Consider the following 21,905-nt stretch of genomic DNA (forward strand, 5'->3'; position numbering starts at 1 on the left):
GGTCCTTGAAGCCCTTCTGGATGACTTTAAAGAATGGATGCAGGATATTGGGGAGGTTCTGCGTGACAATCTCGCCAGAGGGAAAACTCCATTGTCAGTATTGTTCGAAACATTCATTGTTAAAGGGCCAATTTATTTATTTATTTATTTATTTATTATACTTATATACCGCTCCCATAGCCAGGGCTCTCTGGGCGGTTTACAGAAATTCTAAAATTGAGATAAAAACAAGAATACAAAATTTAAAACTCTAAAACACAGTACATACAAACACAGAGCATTAAAAACCAATTAAAAACTAAACATGTGGGTAATTAGGATGTGCCGCCATATGCCCGGGCAAAGAGGAAAGTCTTAACCTGGCGCCGGAAAGATAGTAGTGTTGGTGCCAGGCGAGCCTCATCAGGGAGATCATTCCACAGTCTGGGGGCCACCACCGAAAAGGCCCTGTCCCTCATTGCCACACTCCGAGCCTCTCTCGGAGTAGGCACCCGGAGGAGGACCTTCGATGTTGAACGTAGTGACCGGGTATATTCACGTCGGGAGAGGCGTTCCATCAGGTATTGTGGTCCCAAGCTGTGTAAGGCTTTATAGGTCAAAACCAGCACCTTGAATTGGGCTCGGAAACATACAGGCAGCCAGTGCAAGCGGACCAGAGCAGGTGTTACATGGTCGAACCTTCTGGTTCCCGAAATCAGTCTGGCCGCTGCATTTTGCACGAGCTGCAGCTTCCGAACCGTCTTCAAAGGCTGCCCCATGTAGAGCGCATTGCAGTAATCTAACTTGGAGGTTACCAGAGCATGGACAACGGAAGCCAGGTTATCCCTGTCCAGATAAGGGCGTAGCTGGGCCACCAACCGGAGTTTGTAGAAGGCACTCTGTGCCACTGAGGTCACTGAGGCCTAGAAGGAATGTGCAGTGCTCACCTTGTGAGGTAATGGAGTGTTCCTCCAACAAGAAGTGGTGCTGATGGTGTGTGTTTTTAAACAGCGGAAATCCAGTAAGGGTTCCTAAAACGTTAGGTAGAGATGGAGCCTTTCCATACCTACACAGCAGCAGCGCCTGGTGCCGTGATCCTCTCTGGCCTCCTTTCTAGTTTTGTTCTGGTTTGATGGATTGATTGCATTTTTGTGCCGCCCAATAGCCAAAGCTCTCTGAGCGGTTTGCAAAAATTAAAACCGTTCCAAGTATAAAACAAAGCGTATAAAAAGCATGATATAAAATACAATGTAAAAGCACAACCAGGATAAAATCAGCAGCAGTGCAGAAATACAAATTTAAAACATAAATTTAAAACAGCCAAGTTAAAATTGAATTTATAGACGGTTAAAATGCCGAGAGACTAAAGCTCTTCACCTGGCGTCTAAAAGCATATAATGTAGGTGCCAAGCGAACCTCCTTAGGGAGCTCATTCCACAGCCGGGGTGCCACAGCAGAGAAGGCCCTGCTCCTGGTAGCCACCTGCCTCACTTCCTTTGGCAGGGGCTCGTGGAGAAGGACCCCTGAGGATGACCTTAGGCTCCGGGCAGGTACATACGGGAGGAGGCGTTTTACCAAGTGAGTCTGGGCGATTGCAAGGAACATCCTGACAAGGACAGTGAGGGTTCTGTTTTGAGTTGGGTCTGATCCAAAATGCTTCAAGAGTGGGCGCACTGGGCTAATGAACTATAGTGCCTAAAGTGCACTCCGCCTCGCCGCATTTTGGGGCATCAGCCGCAACTTTAATTTTGTAAAAACGGAGTCGTGGATGAGCGCCACAGTGTATCCATTGTACAACATGGAGATAGCGCATGGCCCCAAAGGCTGTTAAAAGATGCACCCACAAAGTGCTAATGAGAGAGGCAGCATGTTGTAGTGCTTAGCGTGTTGAACTGGGACCCGGGAGACCCAGGTTCTAGTCCCCACTTGGCCATGAAGCTCACTGGGTGACTTTGGGCTACTCACAGACTCTCAGCCTAAGCTAACTCACAGGGTTGTTGTGAGGATAAAATGTAAGCTGCCGTGGGTTACTTGCAAGGGGGGAAAAGGCAGGCTGTAATTGTAACAAATGAACGGAATAAATACATCATGCTGGTGCCTCCACACAGCAATGGGAGTTGGGAGATGGGGAAAGGATCTCACTTTCACAGCAACCAAATATTATGGGTTGTGCGCTTGGAAAAAGCAACCGGTCTCGAGGATCGGCACCGGACAGCTGAGCAAGGAATGAATAAAAGCAACGAGTCCGTGTTGGCTGTGCCAGAGGGGCCCACGTCACGCCTGGAAGCAAAGTGTGGTTGCAGCAAGCACCTGTCTGGAGGCGCGCACCTCGTCGCGGCACAGGTATATGCTCCGTGGGGAGTTGGGGTGAGCTCCAGCCCCTCGCTGCGCTGTGCCACCTGACGGTGAGGGCAGGTGCACCTTTGCATCGTGCGTGGAGCGGTGGACCTGTGAGGAAGCCGGCTTGCTCCTTGCTCCTGGTTGCAGTAACGCAGCCTTCCCTCGCCTGGAGCCCTCCTGCTGTGTTGGACTGCAATTCCCAGTACCCCCCCAGCCGGTGCTGCTGGATGGGGGACACTGGGAGACGCTAGGAGTTGTAGTCCAACACGGCTGGAAGGCGCCAGTTTGAGGAAGGCTGCGCTATCCCCTTTCTGCAGCCTGCACTGGCCTCTGCAGCTGACATGCCTCTGCTCTCTTGTGCCTCCCCGTCTGGTTCGGTTCTCAACAGCTGATGTGCCCAGTACAGGTGCAGCCCACGGCTGCCGATGCCACCTTGCGATGTGCAGAAATATGGGTCCCTCTTCCCCAGTACCACCTCACTAATGGATGCTGCTGGTTGCACTTAGGGGGGGTCAGATGGGGGGAGCAAACGAGGCAGGACTCCGGCCTTGGAGGGTCTGTCTGCCCGGGCTCCTTGAGGGACGGCTGAAGGGCTGGCGTCACCCTCTCTTTGCCGAGGAAAACGCGGCTGCATCCATGGCGGTGGGGACCCTTTCCCCCATCAGCTGCTCCCGGCCGCAGGGAGAAAGCTTGCCAGTGGGCGAACGGAGCCGGCTCTTTCCTGAGCCCCGGCCATGTAGGCGAAGTCCCTTGCCGGCCTTGCGCCTCCCCCAGTGCCGATCCCAGCCTCCCGGCAAAGGCGGCATTGTTGAAACCAGGCGGCCAGAGACGCGTCGGCTCCTGCGAGGTTGGCCCCCCGGTCCTTGGCACAGCGTATCACAGGCCAGGGATGGGCCGGGCTTGCTGACGGCGGGCGGCTCCGTCTCTCTTGAGTTGGTTTTAACTCTTTGTCACGGAGACAAAGGGCGAGACTTTGGCACTGGCCGCGGGCTTCGTGATCCTGTCTGAGCAGATGGAGGCCGCAAGTAAGCAGGCGTGGGGGGCCGGGCCTGGGCCGGGGTCTGCTTTTCTCTCCCTTTCCCCTCTCTGTGTGGCTTCTTTTTCTATGCATCTTTATTTAAAACAAACAAACGGGGTGGTGTTGCTGGTGGCCAGTGGCTTGCAGATAGTGTCGCTTGTTGCTGATGCTGGGTCTGCTGGCGTTCGTCCCGTTAGGGAGCCCGTCTGGTTTCAGACACTTTTTTTAGAGCCGTCAGCAGAGAACGCCGATCGCACCGTTCTGTCTGATTTTATCACGGGGCACGATCCGCCAGCGCAAGCCTCATTGGAAGGGCCGAGAGCTGTGAGGCTTCTCATTACGATGGAGGTTGCATTATTACGATCATTACTTACTTATTTATTTATTTATATAGCACCATCCGTGTACATGGTGCTGTACAGAGTAAAACAATAAAATAGCAAAACCCTGCCGCATAGGCTTGCATTCTGATAGAATCATAATAAAACAATAAGAAGGGGAAGAGAGTGCACCAAACAGGCACAGGGGAAAGTAAAACTGACAGTATAAAAGTAAGATCAAAACCCTTTGGCAGATCATGAGGTAGATTTTCTCCTCCCCCACGATACCCACCCACCTTTTTCTTACAGCGCCCAAAATCAGTCGCCTGAGGGAGACACTTCCCTTTGCCTCGCCATAGGCGTCTCTGCTGCTTTAGTCCAGAGTATCATCCCAGGGGAGACATGATCGCACTCTTCAAGTCCTTGAAAGGTTGTCACACAGAGGGGGGCCAGGATCTCTTCTCGATCCTCCCAGAGTGCAGGACACAGAATAACGGGCTCAAGTTAAAGGAAGCCAGATTCCGGCTGGACATCAGGAAAAACTTCCTGACTGTTAGAGCAGTACGACAATGGAATCAGTTCCCTAGGGAGGTTGTGGGCTCTCCCACACTGGAGGCCTTCAAGAGGCAGCTGGACAACCATCTGTCAGGGATGCTTTAGGGTGGATTCCTGTATTGAGCAGGGCGGGTTGGACTCGATGGCCTTGTAGGCCCCTTCCAACTCTGCGATTCTATGATTCTATTGTGGACTGGCCAGCATCAGTCTCCACGTACATGTCGAGAGAGTGTGTCTCTGTGCTCCAGTGAAGTTCCGCGGTTGCAAAGGTGTGCTTTCTCTGGTCCACTTGGAGACACTGGGGCTGTTCTGGCTGATGTCAGGAGGCATCAGAGTCCCTCCCTTTGGGGTTAACCCCTCTGTGCTCTGTCCAAATTGCCAAAGAAGTGCATTGCCTGAACCAGTTTAGATATCAATGCCAGGGACGTATTAGTTGATTCACAGGTGTATTATAATATAATATTAATGGACTGCTCATTGCACGTCTTCTTCTTCTTCTTCTTCTTCTTCTTCTTCTTCTTCTTCTTCTTCTTCTTCTTCTTCTTCTTCTTCTTCTTCTTCTTCTTCTTCTCCTCCTCCTCCTCCTCCTCCTCCTCCTCCTCCTCCTCCTAGAATCATAGAATAGCAGAGTTGGAAGGGGCCTACAAGGCCATCGAGTCCAACCCCCTGCTCACTGCAGCAATCCACCCTAAAGCATCCCTGACAGAGGGTTGTCCAGCTGCCTCTTGAAGGCCTCTCAGGGTGGGAGAGCTCACAACCTCCCTAGGTAGCTGATTCCATTGTCGTACTGCTCTAACAGTCAGGAAGTTTTTCCTGATGTCCAGCCGGAATCGGGCTTCCTTTAACTTGAGCCCGTTATTCCGTGTCCTGCACTCTGGGAGGATCGAGAAGAGATTAGAATGTAAGCCTATGAGGCAGGGTCTTGCTATTTACTGTTTTACTCTGTACAGCACCATGTACATTGATGGTGCTATATATATATATATATATATATATATATATATATATATATATATATATAAATAAATGTAATAGATCCTGGCCCTCCTCTGTGTGACAACCTTTCAAGTATTTGAAGAGTGCTATCATGTCTCCCCTCAATCTTCTCTTCTCCAGGCTAAACATCCCCAGTTCTTTCAGTCTCTCTTCATAGGGCTTTGTTGTTTCTTCTTCTTCTTCTTCTTCTTCTTCTTCTTCTTCTTCTTCTTCTTCTTCTTCTTCTTCTTCTTCTTCTTCTTCTTCTTCTTCTTCTTCTGTAGTGGGGAGTTGAGAAAAAGGAGAATTGATTAGTTTAGCCAAGTTGGTTCATGGCGCAGGCAAAATTTGAACCTGCTACTTCTGGGTTGTGCAAGTAGCCAGTTCTCTGGCTCACTGTTTCCCATGCTGGCTGGGCATGATGGGAGTTGCACTCCAACACATCTCGTGGGCCCCGGGCTGGGAGAAGGTGCCCTCATTCTTGAGCAGAGTTGGCGTCAAGGGTAGGCAAGGTTGGGCAACTGCCAAGGGCCCACACCCGAGCAGGGGCCACTAACAATAAGTCCCTGGACTTGCTCCTCCTGCTTGTTCTTCTGCCTCTCGCTCAGACAATGGTGTTGGTGAGAAGAAGCATCAGAAGCCGTGGCCTCCTTTCTCCCTGGCTTTCTGCCCAGCACGCAAGCAAGCGGTAGCCATGACTAGGAGCAGAGGCAACTGTTGACAATGGTGGCGAGACGGTGGACTCGCTGATGGGCCCTTAAAACCGGCACGGCCCTTGAGCCAGGTTGAACCGTACCAGCGTTGGAATTGGGGCAGGCAGTGAAATTACTCCTTCACAAAAGGCACACAAGATGTGGCCTGCTAGTTTAGATGCCGTGAGAATGGGCTTCTAGGCCCGAGTGGAAGTTTCCCCACCACAGACGCACCTGGGGAAGACAGAAAAAAGTACCCCATTTGTAGTTTTCTCTGTAGGGTGATCCCTGGCAGCTTCTGGTCACTCTAGTATAGCTCCTGCAGCTTTAACTGTGGTGATGAAGAGGAAATTTCACCAGGTTCTCCATATATACAAAGGACACCTGCTGAAATTCCCTTTTCTATGCAACTGTTAAAGATACAGGAGCCCTGTCCTCCTTTTCATAGGGTCACCCTACCTAAAGCATCCCTGACAGATGGTTGTCCAGCTGCCTCTTGAAGGCCTCTAGTGTGGGAGATGTTGCACACTATTCCACAGATGTTCTGTCTGAGGCTGCACGGCAGACTACACTTTGCAATGGGTGAATCTACAGACAAATCTGCAATTCGTTTTAGTTTTAAGAGAAGAAGGAGAAGCGGGTGGAGGAGGAGGAGAAGATTAAAAAAAATGGTGGATGGTTAGCATATATTCCATGCGAGGGGCCCTGTGTTGTGAGGATTAATTAGTTAATGTTTGCAAAGTGTGTTGAGCATGGCAAGAATGAGATAAAAGCGAGGCCCTTATTATGCAAATTGCTGGCAGTCTCCTGGGTGTTGGCAAAATGCCAAAGCGGTTTCTCTCTTTTCTCCCCCCCCCCTCCCAACGCCCACGCACTTTTCTCTTCCCGGTCCCCCTTTCTTCCTGCTTTCCCGGCTCGGAAGGATCCCTCCTGGCCTCCAGATGAAGGAATAAAGCACTTTGCCACCCCTAAACACACCCACACACCCACACACACCCCTCATGACACCCTGGAGCCTGTCACATTACCAGCAAGGGTGCGTGGCTGATGTTGGGGGACGGGACGGACAGTTACAGCTGGCTTCGGCTTCCAAGGCTGGTGTGAATTTGGGCTCCCGCTGGGGCCCAGAGGTGATTGGAAGGGGGAGAGTTTAAAATGAATCTGCAGCATGTTAAGTGATCAATCTTCGCTCTGCTTATTTAACATTCGGCTGCCCGATGGTTTTTTGCGTAGCAGATTCTTCAAGGAGAATCTGTCTGGGCTGCATGTAAAATTCTTATTTATTTATTATTTATTTATTACATTTTTTATACCGCCCAATAGCCAAAGCTGTCTGGGCAGTTCACAAAAATTAAAGCCATAATAAAACAACCAACAGGTTAAAAGCACAAATACAAAACACAGTATGGAAAGCACAACCAGGATAAAAACCACGCAGCAAAATTGATATAAGATTAAAATACAGAGTTAAAACAGTAAAATTTAAGTTAAAATTAAGTGTTAAAATACTGAGAGAATAAAAAGGTCTTCAGCTGGCGACGAAAGGAGTACAGTGTAGGCGCCAGGCGGACCTCTCTGGGGAGCTCATTCCACAACCGAGGTGCCACAGCGGAGAAGGCCCTGCTCCTAGTAGCCACCTGCCTCACTTCCTTTGGCAGGGGCTCGCGGAGACGGACCCCTGTGGATGATCTTAAGGTCCGGGCAGGTACATATGGGAGGAGGCGTTCCTTCAAATAACCTGGCTTTGAATGTCAATACCAGCACTTTGAATCGGGCCCGGACCTGGACTGGCAGCCAATGAAGTTGTAAAAGGACTGGCATAATGTGATATCGCCGGTTAGGAGGAAGAAATTCTTCTCTTCCTCCTAACTCCCAGGCACATAGCTCTGGCACCTGAACCCCCATGTTGCAAGCGATCTACACGGCCGGACCTGGTTGTTTTACCAGCTGCCCCCATGGGATGGGGGGGGGGGCGTGTGCATTCAAGGTTCCTTTGGGAAAGAAGAGGAATTGTTTATACATGGAATAGTAGCCACAGGGGATCTATTTACCGATGCCTCAGTTTCCAAGCTCCTTTGTGCAGCCATAGGGACTAGACACTTGCTTATGGAAAGGATACCAAATTCACACACAACCTCGCATTTCGGTTTAGATTGTGGCAAGAAATAATGCACGGGAGGTTTTCATTAAACACGTAGGGGAGGCTCCCCTAATTTGGCATGCACACACACACACACACACACACACACACACCCAGATGTGTCAGACTGCAACTCCCAGAATTCCCAGCCAGGCATGAATTCTGGGAGTTGCAGTCCTACACCTCTGGAGGGCGCCATGTTGGAGAAGGCTGATGTAGGGTATTTGGAGCTGCGCTCTAGATCCCTATAGAGTTGGGGAAAGTGTTGGAAAGAAGGAAAGGGTTACCAACAGTGCGATATGGCTGCAAGAAAGGCAAATGCTATTTTGGGCTGCATTCATAGAAGTATAGCTTCCAAATTGCGTGAGGTGCTGCTTCTTCTCTATTCGGCATGGGTTTGACTTCATCTAGAGCAGTGGTTCTCAACCTGTGGGTTGAGACCCCTTTGGGGGTCGAACGACCCTTTCACAGGGGTCGCCTAAGACCATCGGAAAACACATATTTCCGATGGTCTTAGGAAACTGTATTGACTGAACTATGTCATGTATCATCTTTTGTATGATTAAAGCTATTGTTATGTATTATTTTCATTAGCAAACCATCCCATGACAATGGATCGTGTAGAGAAGAACGAAAATAATTTTATGGTTGGGGGTCACCACAACATGAGGAACTGTATTAAAGGGTCGCGGCATTAGGAAGATTGAGAACCACTGATCTAGAGTATTGTGTCCAGTTCTGGGCTCCACAATTCAAGAAGGACGCAGACAAGCTGGAGCGTGTTCAGAGGAGGGCAACCAGGATGATCAGAGGTCTGGAAACAAAGCCCTATGAAGAGAGACTGAAAGAACTGGGCATGTTTAGCCTGGAGAAGAGAAGATGGAGGGCAGACATGAGAGCACTCTTCAAGTACTTAAAAGGTTGTCACACAGAGGAGGGACAGGATCTCTTCTCGATCCTCCCAGAGTGCAGGACACGGAATAACGGGCTCAAGTTAAAGGAAGCCAGATTCCAGCTGGACATCAGGAAAAACTTCCTGACTGTTAGAGCAGTATGACAATGGAATCAGGTACCTAGGGAGGTTGTGGGCTCTCCCACACTAGAGGCCTTCAAGAGGCAGCTGGACAACCCTCTGTCAGGGATGCTTTAGGTTGGATTCCTGCATTGAGCAGGGGGTTGGACTCAATGGCCTTGTAGGCCCCTTCCAACTCTGCTATTCTATGATTCTATGATCTAGTTATGGGTCATGCTAATAGATATTCGTAGCATCAGAACAGTTGAAAAGGCGATATAGAATCCACGAAGCTCATCCCCCGTTTGTGAAAAGCGCCTTGTGTTTTTCATGCTGCTGAATTGATGCTTCCAACGTGTTGGATAACCAGGAGTGAGTGTCTGTGCACGTGCAGAGAATGCAGTGCTGGCGTTGAGTGTGGAAGCAGTGGGATCTCAGAAGTGGGAACTAGGAAGTCCAGCTTCACGCCACGGATGCATCCTGTCTTGCCCAGGGCTTCACAGCCCCGTCTTCCACATTTCCCATGCCCACAAATTTAAAAAGGGATAATATGCTACTATTCCACATAAAATGAGCTGTGGGGGACCAAAAACATGCCACTTTAAGCTACTGACACATTAAACATGGTTTGATTGATGGCAGTAATGGAAGGCCTGAAGGTGTAGCGTTGTGGGGACCGGCAGGAAGAAGCCACAGTGACTTGGACACCCATGCAACGCTTTTAACTCTGTTACCCAAAGTCTGTCTCTTCCCCCCCCCCCCTTTGCTACTGTATGTTACAAGTGAAGCTCTGCTTATTTTTCGTAGAAATTACTGCTGGGATTTTCAATTAGGACCCAGTAAGAGTGGAATTATACCTTGGCTGGTTTATAGTAAAAGTGGTGGTGGTGGTAGGGTTGTTGTGCAGAGCATTTGCAAAGGAGAATCAACAAGCAGGGGGTACTTAACCCTTCCCCCAGGTAGATTCCAGCTGAACATCAGGAAAAACATCCTGACTGTTAGAGCAGTATGAGAATGGAATCAGTTACCTAGGGAGGTCGTGGGCTCTCCCACACTAGAGGCCTTCAAGAGGCAGCTGGACAGCCATCTGTCAGGGAAGCTTTAAGGTGGATTCCTACACTGTGCAGGGGGTTGGACTAGATGTCCTTAGAGACCCCTTCCAACTCTGCAATTCTATGATTCTATAATCCCCACCACCACCCGAATTTTCCTTCCCATCCACAGGCTTCTTTTTCCCCAATCAGAGTCATTTCTATTCATTGATAGAGATGTAAAATTTTCCAAATAAAATTGAGGCCATAGAAATAAAAAATCCACAAATATATATATATATATATATATATATATATATATATATATATATATTGTGGGGGAGGGAATGAAAAATAAGCAATACTTTTTTTTAACCACTCTTTACAGATCTAAAGTCACTTTGTTGGTTTAAGACAACCTTCCCCAACCTGGTGCCCTCCAGATTTTTTGGACTTCAGCTCCCATCAGCTTCAGGCCGCAGTGCCAATGGTCGAGTGCTGGGCTCTGTAGTCCAAAACATCTGGAGCGCACCAGGTTGGGGAGGGCTGCTTTAAGAACATCTGTTCCTAAAGTGATTTTATGTCTAACTTAGTTTGCTCATAAATCATTATATTTTAAGTAAACTCAATTAGTAAATTTGTAGTTATTGTCTGAATAGACTAGAACTGCAGTAAATGACTACTACAGCATCAGAAACACAGGACTCTCAGAACAAAACCCGAACTGTCAAAAATGCACACTTACTGTCAGGAATGCACAATGGTGGCGCTAATTACATATTGGGAAACTGAGCATAAATGTCTATCAGTAAAATTTACTCTAGATCAATAATTTTCATAAGGAATAAAAGAAAACAATTACGCTGGGAATCTTTCAGAGAGGATTAAAAAAAATACATTTCCCCCCACAGCTTCGTTATTTCCAGACATTTTACCTCTTTCTCTAAAACTGTTCTTATTACATAGTTTTTAGAAATCATTTTGGGAGGAGTAAAACCTGGGTAACAATACATTGTTTTAAATTCTAAAAGAAAATGGGCCCATTCAGAAGACACCTTAAACCATGGCTTTAACCACAGTGGTTAAGCCAGAATGCCGGGTTGTGTTCAGAAGACACTTTAAACCATGGAATCATACAATAGCAGAGTTGGAAGGGACCTACAAGGCCATCGAGTCCAACCCCTGCTCAATACAGGAATCCACCCTAAAGCATCCCTGACAGATAGTTGTCCAGCTACCTCTTGAAGGCCTCTGGTGTGGGAGAGCCCACAACCTCCCTAGGTAACTGATTCCATTGTCGTACTGCTCCAACAGTCAGGAAGTTTTTCCTGATGTCCAGCTGGAATCTGGCTTCCTTTCACTTGAGCCCGTTATTCTGTGTCCTGCACTCTGGGAGGATCGAGAAGAGATCCTGGCCCTCCTCTGTGTGACAGCCTTTTAAGTATTTGAAGAGTGCTCTCATGTCTCCCCTCAATCTTCTCTTCTCCAGGCTAAACATGCCCAGTTCTTTCAGTCTCTCTTCATAGGACTTTGTTTCCAGACCCCTGATCATCCTGGTTGCCCTCCTCTGAACACACTCCAGCTTGTCTGCATCCTTCTTGAACTGTGGAGCCCCGAACTGGACGCAATACTCTAGATGAGGCCTAACCAGGGCTGAATAGAGAGGAACCAGGACCTCCCGTGATTTGGAAGCTCTACTTCTATTAATGCAGCCCCAAATAGCATTGGCCTTTCTTGCAGCCACATCGCACTGTTGGCTCATATTCAGCTTGTGATCGACAACAATTCCAAGATCCTTCTTGTTTGTAGTATAGCTGAGCCAAGTATCCCCCATCTTGTAACTGTGCATTTGGTTTCTATTACCTAGATGTAGAACTTGGCATTTCTGCCTATTAAATTTCATTCTGTTGTTTTCAGCCCAGCACTCCAGCCTATCAAGATCACTTTGAAGTTTGTTTCTGTCTTCCAGGGTATTAGCTATCCCACCCAATTTTGCCTTAGTCACCATGGCTAAAGCCGGGGTTTAAGGTGTCTTCTGAACAGGGCCAATGTTTCATAAACCAAAGCGGCTCAATTTTTCCGGTGGAAACATACAGTCCTCAGAAAAAAATGGAAAAACCACTGGTATTTTTTCATCCCGTCCACCCCCCCAGCCTTCACATTGTATAGCACCAAGTACATTGTTGGTGCTATATAAATAAATAAATAAATAAATAAACTCTATTCCCGGAGCCATTTGGGGCGGAGCAAGGGTCAATGATGCCCAAAGCAGAGGAGGTAACAGAAAAGAATCCATGGTTGCGGAAATGCTTCAGAAACCCAGCTGGACATTCCAGCTGGACATCAGGAAAAACTTCCTGACTGTTAGAGCAGTGCGACAATGGAATCAGTTACCTAGGGAGGTTGTGGGCTCTCCCACACTAGAGGCATTTGAGAGGCAGCTGGACAACCCTCTGTCAGGGATGCTTTAGGGTGGATTCCTGCATTGAGCAGGGGGTTGGACTTGATGGCCTTGTAGGCCCCTTCCAACTCTGCTATTCTATGATTCTATGATTCTATGATAGCCTTTGTAACTTCCACTTTCCGTTAACAGATAAACATGTTGTTGAGGTCCTTGTGTTTGTTTGTCTGCAGTTATGCCATAAATGGCACTTAACCGTGTATGTGTGTGTGCGTATTTGGGGGTGGGGAGAAACATGGCTTTGATTTACAGGAAAGAATCCCAAGATCTTTTACAGGAAGACAGAAAGCAAGCAGGACTCTAGGGTGCTTTTATTGTTCGCTCACTTCCTCTGGCGTGAGGCACTCCCAGTAGATATAAGCTACAAACCTGAGAATAAATAATCCCCGTTGTATCAGTGGGATTTCCTTGTGAGCAAACAGGTAGAGAAGGCTTCCCCAACCTGGTGCCCTCCGGATGTGTTTGGACTACAACTCCCATCAGCACCAGCCAGCATTGGGAAGGCTGATGCAGAGGATCAGGCTGTGGACTTTATGCATCTGCTACAGCCTTCCTCAACCTGGGGCGCTCCAGATGTATTGCAGTCCAACACATCTGGAGCGCCCCAGGTTGAGGAAGGCTATGCTACATCATGTTGTCACATTGGCAATGGGATAAACTTTACGTTAGTCAGGAATCCAACATAATGAGGATATTAAAGAGGCTTTACGAGATCATAAGCAATTTTCAGTGTGAATAAGAAAGCAAGAATTCATTAAGGAGTTGGATTAAAGACACTTTGTACTGAAAAGAGAAGAATCAATTGCTCATTTTGGGGGAAGGAACAGGGAGGGGGTAAATAGAAATATTGCATCAATTAATCACAGAGAAGGTAATGAACCAGACAAGAGCAGAACCCAGAAGCTGCAATTCCACACAGACTGAAGGTGTAATCCCATGCATGTTTTGACGGGGCGGGGAGGGAGTCCTACAAAAACGTCCTACATCCCCCATGGCTGGGGGATGCTTAGAGATATAGGACTTTTTTCTGTCGAAGCATGTTTAAGATCACACCTTTGATCCCATGGATTTCAGCTGACTTGAATGTGCTTTACATGGTGCTAGATAGGGACAAAAAGGCAGAGAGAACTGCAGCCTCCAAAAATCATTCCCATGAAGCTGATTGGTGGGAGGTTCAGGACAAATGAAAGGAAGGATTTCTTCCCACAGTGCATAGCTAAACTATGGAATTCACGACCACGCGATGGAGTGATGGTTGCCAATTTAGATGGCTTTAAAAGGGGGTTGGATAAAGAAAAATCTATCAATGGATCTATGCTACCTGCAATATCAGAGCAGTAAGCCTATTATTATTATTATTATTAATTTATATAGCACCATCAATGTACATGGTGCTGTACAGATAACACAGTAAATAGCAAGACCCTGCCACATAGGCTTACAATCTAATAAAGTTGTAGTAAACAATAAAGAGGGAAGGAGAATGCAAACAGGCACAGGGAAGTGTAAACAGGCACCGGGTAGGGTGAAGCTAACAGTGATGGAGTGATGGTTGCCAATTTAGATGGCTTTAAAAGGGGGTTGGATAAAGAGAAATCTATCGTAGCCTTGGCTTTATCTTCGACTCCTCGCTCTCCTTTATTCCTCATATTGAGGCAGTAGCTAAATCTTGTCGATTTTTCCTGTATAATATTGCCAGGATTCGATCATTTTTGTCTGTCTCTTCTGCCAAGACGCTTGTTCATGCACTGGTTATTTCACGGTTGGACTACTGCAACCTTCTTCTCTCTGGCCTTCCTTCTTCTCACATCAGCCCGTTGGTTTCTGTTCACCACTCTGCCGCAAAGATCATCTTCTTAGCACGCCGCTCCGACCATGTTACCCCGCTTCTGAAATCTCTTCATTGGCTTCCAATTCACTTCAGAATCCAATATAAACTTCTCCTGTTAACCTTCAAAGCTGTTCACGGTCTAGCTCCTTCCTATCTCTCCTCTCTCATCTCACACTATTGCCCCGCTCGTGCTCTTCGCTCCTCTGATGCCATGTTTCTCGCCTGCCCAAGGGCCTCTACTTCCCTTGCTCAGCTTCGTCCATTTTCGTCTGCTGCCCCTTACGCCTGGAACGCTCTTCCAGAACATTTGAGAACTACAAGTTCAACCGCAGCTTTTAAAGCTCAACTAAAAACTTTTCTTTTTCCTAAAGCTTTTAAAACTTGATGTTGTGCAGACTTCTACTGTTACTTTCTACTGTTAGTTTTTCCCTACCCTGTGCCTGCTTACCCTTCCCTGTACCTGTTGGCATTCTCTTCCCCTCCTTATTGTTTTACTATGATTTTATTAGATTGTAAGCCTATGCGGCAGGGTCTTGCTATTTACTGTTTTACTCTGTACAGCACCATGTACATTGATGGTGCTATATAAATAAATAATAATAATAATAATAATAATATCAATGGATCTATGCTACCTGCAATATCAGAGCAGTAAGCCTATATGCACCAGTTGCTGGGGAACATGGGTGGGAGGGTGCTGTTGCACTTGTGGGTTTCCCATGTGCAGCTGGTCGGCCACTGTGTGAACAGAGTGCTGGACTACATGGATGAATGGTGTAGAATGGTGGACTACATTGTGGAGCCCTGTTCTGGTCTCCACAATTCAAGAAGGACGCAGACAAGCTGGAGCGTGTTCAGAGGAGGGCAACCAGGATGATCAGGGGTCTGGAAAAAAAGCCCTATGAAGAGAGACTGAAAGAACTGGGCATGTTGAGCCTGGAGAAGAGAAGATTGAGGGGAGACAGTTAGTTTTACCCTACCCTGTGCCTGCTTACCCTACCCTGTGCCTGTTGGCATACTCTTCCCCTCCTTATTGTTTTACTATGATTTTATTAGATTGTAAGCCTATGCGGCAGGGCCTTGCTATTTACTGTTTTACTCTGTACAGCACCATGTACATTGATGGTGCTATATAAATAAATAAATAAATAAATAATAATAATAATAATAATAATAATAATAATAATAATAATAAATACTTCAAAGGTTGTCACACAGAGGAGGGCCAGGACCTCTTCTCGATCCTCCCAGAGTGCAGGACACGGAATAACGGGCTCAAGTTAAAGGAAGCCAGATTCCGGCTGGACATCAGGAAAAACTTCCTGACTGTTAGAGCAGTACGACAATGGAATCAGTTACCTAGGGAGGTTGTGGGCTCTCCCACACTAGAGGCCTTCAAGAGGCAGCTGGACAACCCTCTGTCAGGGATGCTTTAGGGTGGATTCCCGCATTGAGCAGGGGGTTGGACTCGATGGCCTTGTAGGTCCCTTCCAACTCTGCTATTCTATGATTCTATGATTCTAAAGGCAGTCCTGTGTAGAGAGTGTCATGGTAGTCTAGTCTGGCCGTAACCAGGGCTTGGGTGGCGGTAGCAAGGTCCGCTTTCTCCAGATGGGTTTGCAGCTGGTGAATCGATCGATGCTGATAAGGCAACGCTGGGAACTGATGCCACCTGCGCTTCCGTGGATTGCCCCGAGTCCAAGGTGTGCCTTGGACCTCCATGGGCAGCACAGCCCCATCCAGCCCAGTCTTGCCTCTGCATCCAGATTGATGGATGGAGCGTAGCACAAATGACGTAAAGAACGTGACGGGGATGTTGCTGCATCTTTTTCGCTCGTCTTGTATTCTTGAACGCAGGGGTGCAGAACGTCAGGCCCAGGGGCCGGGGCCGTCCCTCCTAGGATCCCAATCCAGCCTTCTGGGGTTCCCCAGATGGCCACGCCCCTTCCCCTTTTCCCCAACCATAGATTGTTTGGTGGTTTCCCAGTTTTTGTATTATTATTATTATTATTATTATTATTATTATTATTATTATTTACATTTATATACCACCCCATAGCCGAAGCTCTCTGGGCAGTTTACAAAACATTTAAAACAATGTACAAAATTTAAACAGACAGTAAACACAAAGACAACATACATCTGAAAACAACATTGAGCAACCAGCCAAACCTAAAAAAAAAACCCACCAGATCCGGGATCGATTAAAACTCATCCCTTGCTGCTGCTCATCCCATACAGTTACTTCTCCGAAATGGCATTCTGTCCCTCGGGCTGCAAGCGATTTGGCACGCCCGCTCTGAGGACTTCCTAAGCCATCCAGACAATAAAATGAATACATTAAGAGCCTGAAGAAGCAAAGACCTCTTTGGGCCGCTGTAAAATGACTCCCTGTGGCCCCTTTTTCTAGTACTTTGTCCGCTCTAGTTTTCCGTCTTTGACTGATGAAGGCTCCCTCACGCTCTTTCTCTGCCTCCTCACCCGTGAAACTTTGCGGGGGCGTTTTTGCTTCCATGAATCATCGCTCTGCAGGTACCGGTGGCTCTGAGGCCTTACAAGCGTTTGGTGCTGTCTGTGTGGAGCGGGACGCACATTTATCTGCAAAATGTAGCTGTCCCTGAAATCTCTCTTTTGGTACACGCACATGGCCTGGGAGCACAGGCCCAAGCAATGATTTATTAGGTGATGTGTTGACACTTCTGGCGCGGAAGGAGTGAGTGAGCACAACTGCAGGGCTGAGGACATGCAGAAGAATGCATTAGAACATCAGAAGTGCCCTGATGCTGGATCAGACCAAGGGTCCATCTAGTCCAGCACTCTGTTCATGCAGTGGCCAACCAGCCATCGTCCAGGGACCCACAAGAAGGACGTGGTGCAACAGCACCATCCCACCCATGTTCCCCAGCAACTGGTGCACACAGACACATGAGCAACCCAGGATTTTTTTTGTTTTTAATGTAGTGAAATTCCAGGAGAGTAACACATGTCAGGATGTGAGGGCAGAAGCAAACGGGATCTTTGGTTCCTTAGACTGCAAACCTATATGCTAAGGGGGGGGGGTTGAAACTCTGTCAGCCGTTGAGCGGAATTCCATTTCTGAAAAGATACCGGAGGGCTGCATTCCTTTGATAGGTGGTGGGACCAAAGTCAGATGGGGCAGTGCCGAAATACTTGCATATTTTAGCTTCAGGCTCTTTACAGCCTCTGGGCTTCTTTAGATTAAAAGGAAACCGTGTTCATAGAATCATAGAATAGCAGAGTTGGAAGGGGCCTACAAGGCCATGGAGTCCAACCCCCTGCTCCATGCAGGAATCCACCCTAAAGCATCCCTGACAGAGGGTTGTCCAGCTGCCGCTTGAAGGCCTCTAGTGTGGGAGAGCCCACAACCTCCCTAGGTAGCTGATTCCATTGTCGTACTGCTCTAACAGTCAGGACGTTTTCCTGATGTCCAGCTGGAATCTGGCTTCCTGACACTTGAGCCCGTTATTCCGTGTCCTGCACTCTGGGAGGATCGAGAAGAGATCCTGGCCCTCCTCTGGGTGACAACCTTTTAAGTCTTTGAAGAGTGCTATCATGTCTCCCCTCAATCTTCTCTTCTCCAGGCTAAACATGCCCAGGTCTTTCAGTCTCTCCTCATAGGGCTTTGTTTCCAGACCCCTGATCATCCTGGTTGCCCTCCTCTGAACATGCTCCAGCTTGTCTGCGTCCTTGAATTGTGGAGCCCAGAACTGGACGCAATACTCTAGATGAGGCCTAATCAGGGCCGAATAGAGAGGAACCAGTAGCTCACGTGATTTGGAAGCTATACTTCTATTAATGCAGCCCAAAATAGCATTTGCCTTTCTTGCAGCCATATCGCACTGTTGGCTCATATCCAGCTTGTGATCTGCAACAATTCCAAGATCCTTCTCATTTGTAGTATTCTTGAGCCAAGTATCCCCCATCTTGTAACTGTGCATTTGCTTCCTGCTTCTCTTCCGCAGTTGTAATGAGCTGAATTATATGGGAAGAGAGGGGCGATGACGTGGAATGTAACTGTTTACTTCAGCTGTCATATGCTTGAATGGGACAGCACCCTCTAGTGTATGTTTTGTAGCGCAACTTCCCCTGCGCACAGTAGGAAATCCCGAGATATTTCAGAAGAATCGGGATATCACAGGGTTTTTTCTTTAAAAAATGGAATAACTGGGGGAAAACTCGGGAGACGTGCAGGAGGCTCACGACGTCATCAAAATGTCCCACAAACTTCTGGGAGTGGCCAGTCACACGCGTGCTATAAATCGCTCATGTAAGGAAGCCCAATAACTCTGCCTTAAGGGAGGCGTTTCTGCCTTTTAGAAGGGGTGGGAAACTGCACAAGAGCTGGGAAAGCACCCAGTGATCGCTGGGAAGGGGCAGGGCTGTGGGAGTGGAAGGGGGCAGGGCCCGGAGAATGGGGAGAGGCCATGTGGGGAAGTCCGGAAGGCGAAATTTGGCTTCTGGGCCTGAGGTTTTGCTATACACATATACCTGGGAGTAAGTACCATTGAAGTCAGTGGGGCTTAATTCTGAATAGTCCTGCATAGGAGTGCGCTGTTAAAGATTTGGTCTCCCTACCACCCCTATCTAGTTCCTGGTTATTTCAACGGTGCAAGCACAGAAGAACCCTTTTGTGGATTGTGATGTGAGCTGCCACTAGCAAGAAACTTCTAATTTTCTAATTCAGCCATCCCCAACCTGGTGCCCTCCAACGGCCTTATTAATTGGGGATGGTGGGAATTGTGTTCTCTCTCTCTCTCTCTCTCTCTCTCTCTCTCTTCCTCTCTTTTTCTTTCTTTAACTACTTGAACATTATTGATGTACAGTTGTAAACTTGCATTTGCTGCCTAGATTTTGATGAAAGGAAGGTGGGTTATATTTAAAAAAAAAAAACGTATTGACGAACACATTTGCACAGTTCTCTTCTTGAGCGGAGGCTTTTGATTCTGTTCCAGGTGTCTGTGGCTGCTGCGGAGCTCTGCGTCCCCGTTACAAGCGCCTCGTCGACAATATTTTCCCTGAGGACCCAGAGGTAAGCGCGTTGAAGCCCCTTCCGCACAGCCTTAAACCTTAAATCCGAGCGGTTGGTGTGTGTTTTGTCATAAACACACACACCTTTTTTACCCCACCCTCAAGAGCTCAGATCCTACCCCAAGGAGCCAGACTCTTTAACCAAAATACATAATGCAAAATGCAGGCCGATCTCTGCACATTTACTCAGGAGGAAGTCCCCCAAATTTGGCAGAGGCTTACTCCTGAAGAAGTGTGAATAGGATTAATAGCCCAAAGGACACTGCTTCCAAGGTGCAAGTTCTCAAGGAATTTGATATTTGGGGCCAAGAAGGATGGATGACCTCTATGGTCCAGAAGAATGGATAACCTTCATGGCCATGAACAATGGATGACCTCTATGGTCCAGAAGGATGGATGACCTTCATGGCCATGAATGATGGATGACCTCTATAGTCCAGAAGAATGGATAATCTTCATGGCCATGAACAATGGATGACCTTTATGGCCATGAATGATGGATGACCTCTATGGTCCAGAAGGATGGATGACCTTTATGGCCATGAATGATGGATGACCTCTATAGTCCAGAAGAATGGATAATCTTCATGGCCATGAACAATGGATGACCTTTATGGCCATGAATGATGGATGACCTCTATGGTCCAGAAGGATGGATGACCTTCATGGCCATGAATGATGGATGACCTCTATAGTCCAGAAGAATGGATAATCTTCATGGCCATGAACAATGGATGACCTTTATGGCCATGAATGATGGATGACCTCTATGGTCCAGAAGGATGGATGACCTTTATGGCCATGAATGATGGATGACCTCTATGGTCCAGAAGGATGGATGACCTTCATGGCCACGAATGATGGATGACCTCTATAATCCAGAAGAATGGATAATCTTCATGGCCATGAACAATGAATGACCTTCATGGCCATGAATGATGGATGACCTCTATGGTCCGGAAGGATGGATGACCTTTATGGCGTGGCCCCAGGCGTGTCTTTCTGCACGTATTTCCCATTGCGTCCCTCCTTTGGCTGCCCAAAATTCTCCTGCCCCCTTAAAACCTCCTCTTCTCCATTGCTGCCCCTTCCCTTTGAACGACCACCCAGAACACCTGCACGGTCTCTCCACCACCACCACCACCACCCTCTCTCTCTCTCTCTCTCTCTCTCCGTTCCTCAAAACCCACCTCTTTTTTTCATTAGCATTTGGGGTCTTCCATTAGTCCAGGAGTATCAGCCCGGGAGCCGAATTAGATTCTGGAGATGTTCTCAAGGGCTGCATTCTAGTGGTGGGTGGGCCCCAGAACAAAAGGGGCATGGCCAAAATGCCAGTGTCTCTTAGCTTAAAGTTCTGACTGCCATCTACTAACCTTTAGGAAAGGCATTTCAACTTTATAGGATGCAGGGTGGTCAAAGTGCGCAAAAGCTGGGAAAACTCCAAAGGAACAGTGGTTGGAGGAAAGGGGGTGGTGCCAGAGGAATCATAGAATCATAGAATAGCAGAGTTGGAAGGGGCCTACAAGGCCATCGAGTCCAACCCCTTGCTCAATGCAGGAATCCACCCTAAAGCATCCCTGACAGATGGTTGTCCAGCTGCCTCTTGAAGGCCTCCAGTGTGGGAGAGCCCACCACCTCCTTAGGGAACTGGTTTCATTGTCGTACTGCTCTAACAGTCAGGAAGTTTTCCTGATGTCCATCTGGAATCTGGCTTCCTTTAACTTGAGCCCGTTATTCCGTGTCCTGCACTCTGGGAGGATCGAGAAGAGATCCTGGCCCTCCTCTGTGTGACAACCTTTTAAGTATTATAAGAGTGCTATCATGTCTCCCCTCCATCTTCTCTTCTTCAGGCTAAACATGCCCAGTTCTTTCCGTCTCTCTTCATAGGGCTTTGTTTCCAGACCCCTGATCATCCTGGTTGCCCTCCTCTGAACACGCTCCAGCTTGTCTGCGTCCTTCTTGAATTGTGGAGCCCAGAACTGGATGCAATACTCTAGATGAGGCCTAACCAGGGCCAAATACAGAGGAACCAGGATCTCACGTGATTTGGAAGCTTTACTTCTATTAATGCAGCCCAAAATAGCATTTGCCTTTCTTGCAGCCCTATCGCACTATTGGCTCATATTCAGCTTGCGATCTACAACAATTCCAAGATCCTTCTCATTTGTAGTATTGCTGAGCCAAGTATCCCCCATCTTGTAACTGTGCCTTTGGTTTCTATTCCCTAAATGTAGAACTTGGCATTTATCCCTATGAAATTTCATCCTGTTGTTTTCAGCCCAGCACTCCAGCCTATCAAGATCACTTTGAAGTTTGTTTCTGTCTTCCAGGGTATTAGCTATCCCATCCAATTTGGTGTCATCTGCAAATGGAAGGAGGCGTGGCCATCTGTAGAACCCCAGGGGGACAATTTGGGAGCCTGTCCTGCTTTAGTCCTAAGAGCTTGAGGCTTGAGTCCAATGTGCAGTGAAATTATGGCTACTCCTATCCAGGGAAATCTCT

The 21,905-nt window shown here is 47.7% G+C and overlaps 1 protein-coding gene across 4 annotated transcripts in view; it reads left to right on the forward strand.

Annotated features, from left to right (window-relative positions):
- EFR3B (EFR3 homolog B) overlaps nucleotides 1-21,905 on the forward strand; it is a 145,038-nt gene that overhangs the window by 61,834 nt on the left and 61,299 nt on the right. For 3 of the 4 annotated variants that reach the window (XM_063123733.1, XM_063123731.1, XM_063123734.1), the window contains exon 2: nucleotides 19,328-19,404. In XM_063123733.1, the coding sequence (XP_062979803.1) occupies nucleotides 19,328-19,404 (77 nt within the window). Of the gene's footprint in view, nucleotides 1-3,286; nucleotides 3,345-19,327; nucleotides 19,405-21,905 lie in introns of those variants that run through there. The other variant, XM_063123732.1, reaches the window with a different exon arrangement.

Source organism: Elgaria multicarinata, chromosome 4, assembly GCF_023053635.1.
Source record: "Elgaria multicarinata webbii isolate HBS135686 ecotype San Diego chromosome 4, rElgMul1.1.pri, whole genome shotgun sequence".
NCBI lineage: Eukaryota > Metazoa > Chordata > Lepidosauria > Squamata > Anguidae > Elgaria > Elgaria multicarinata.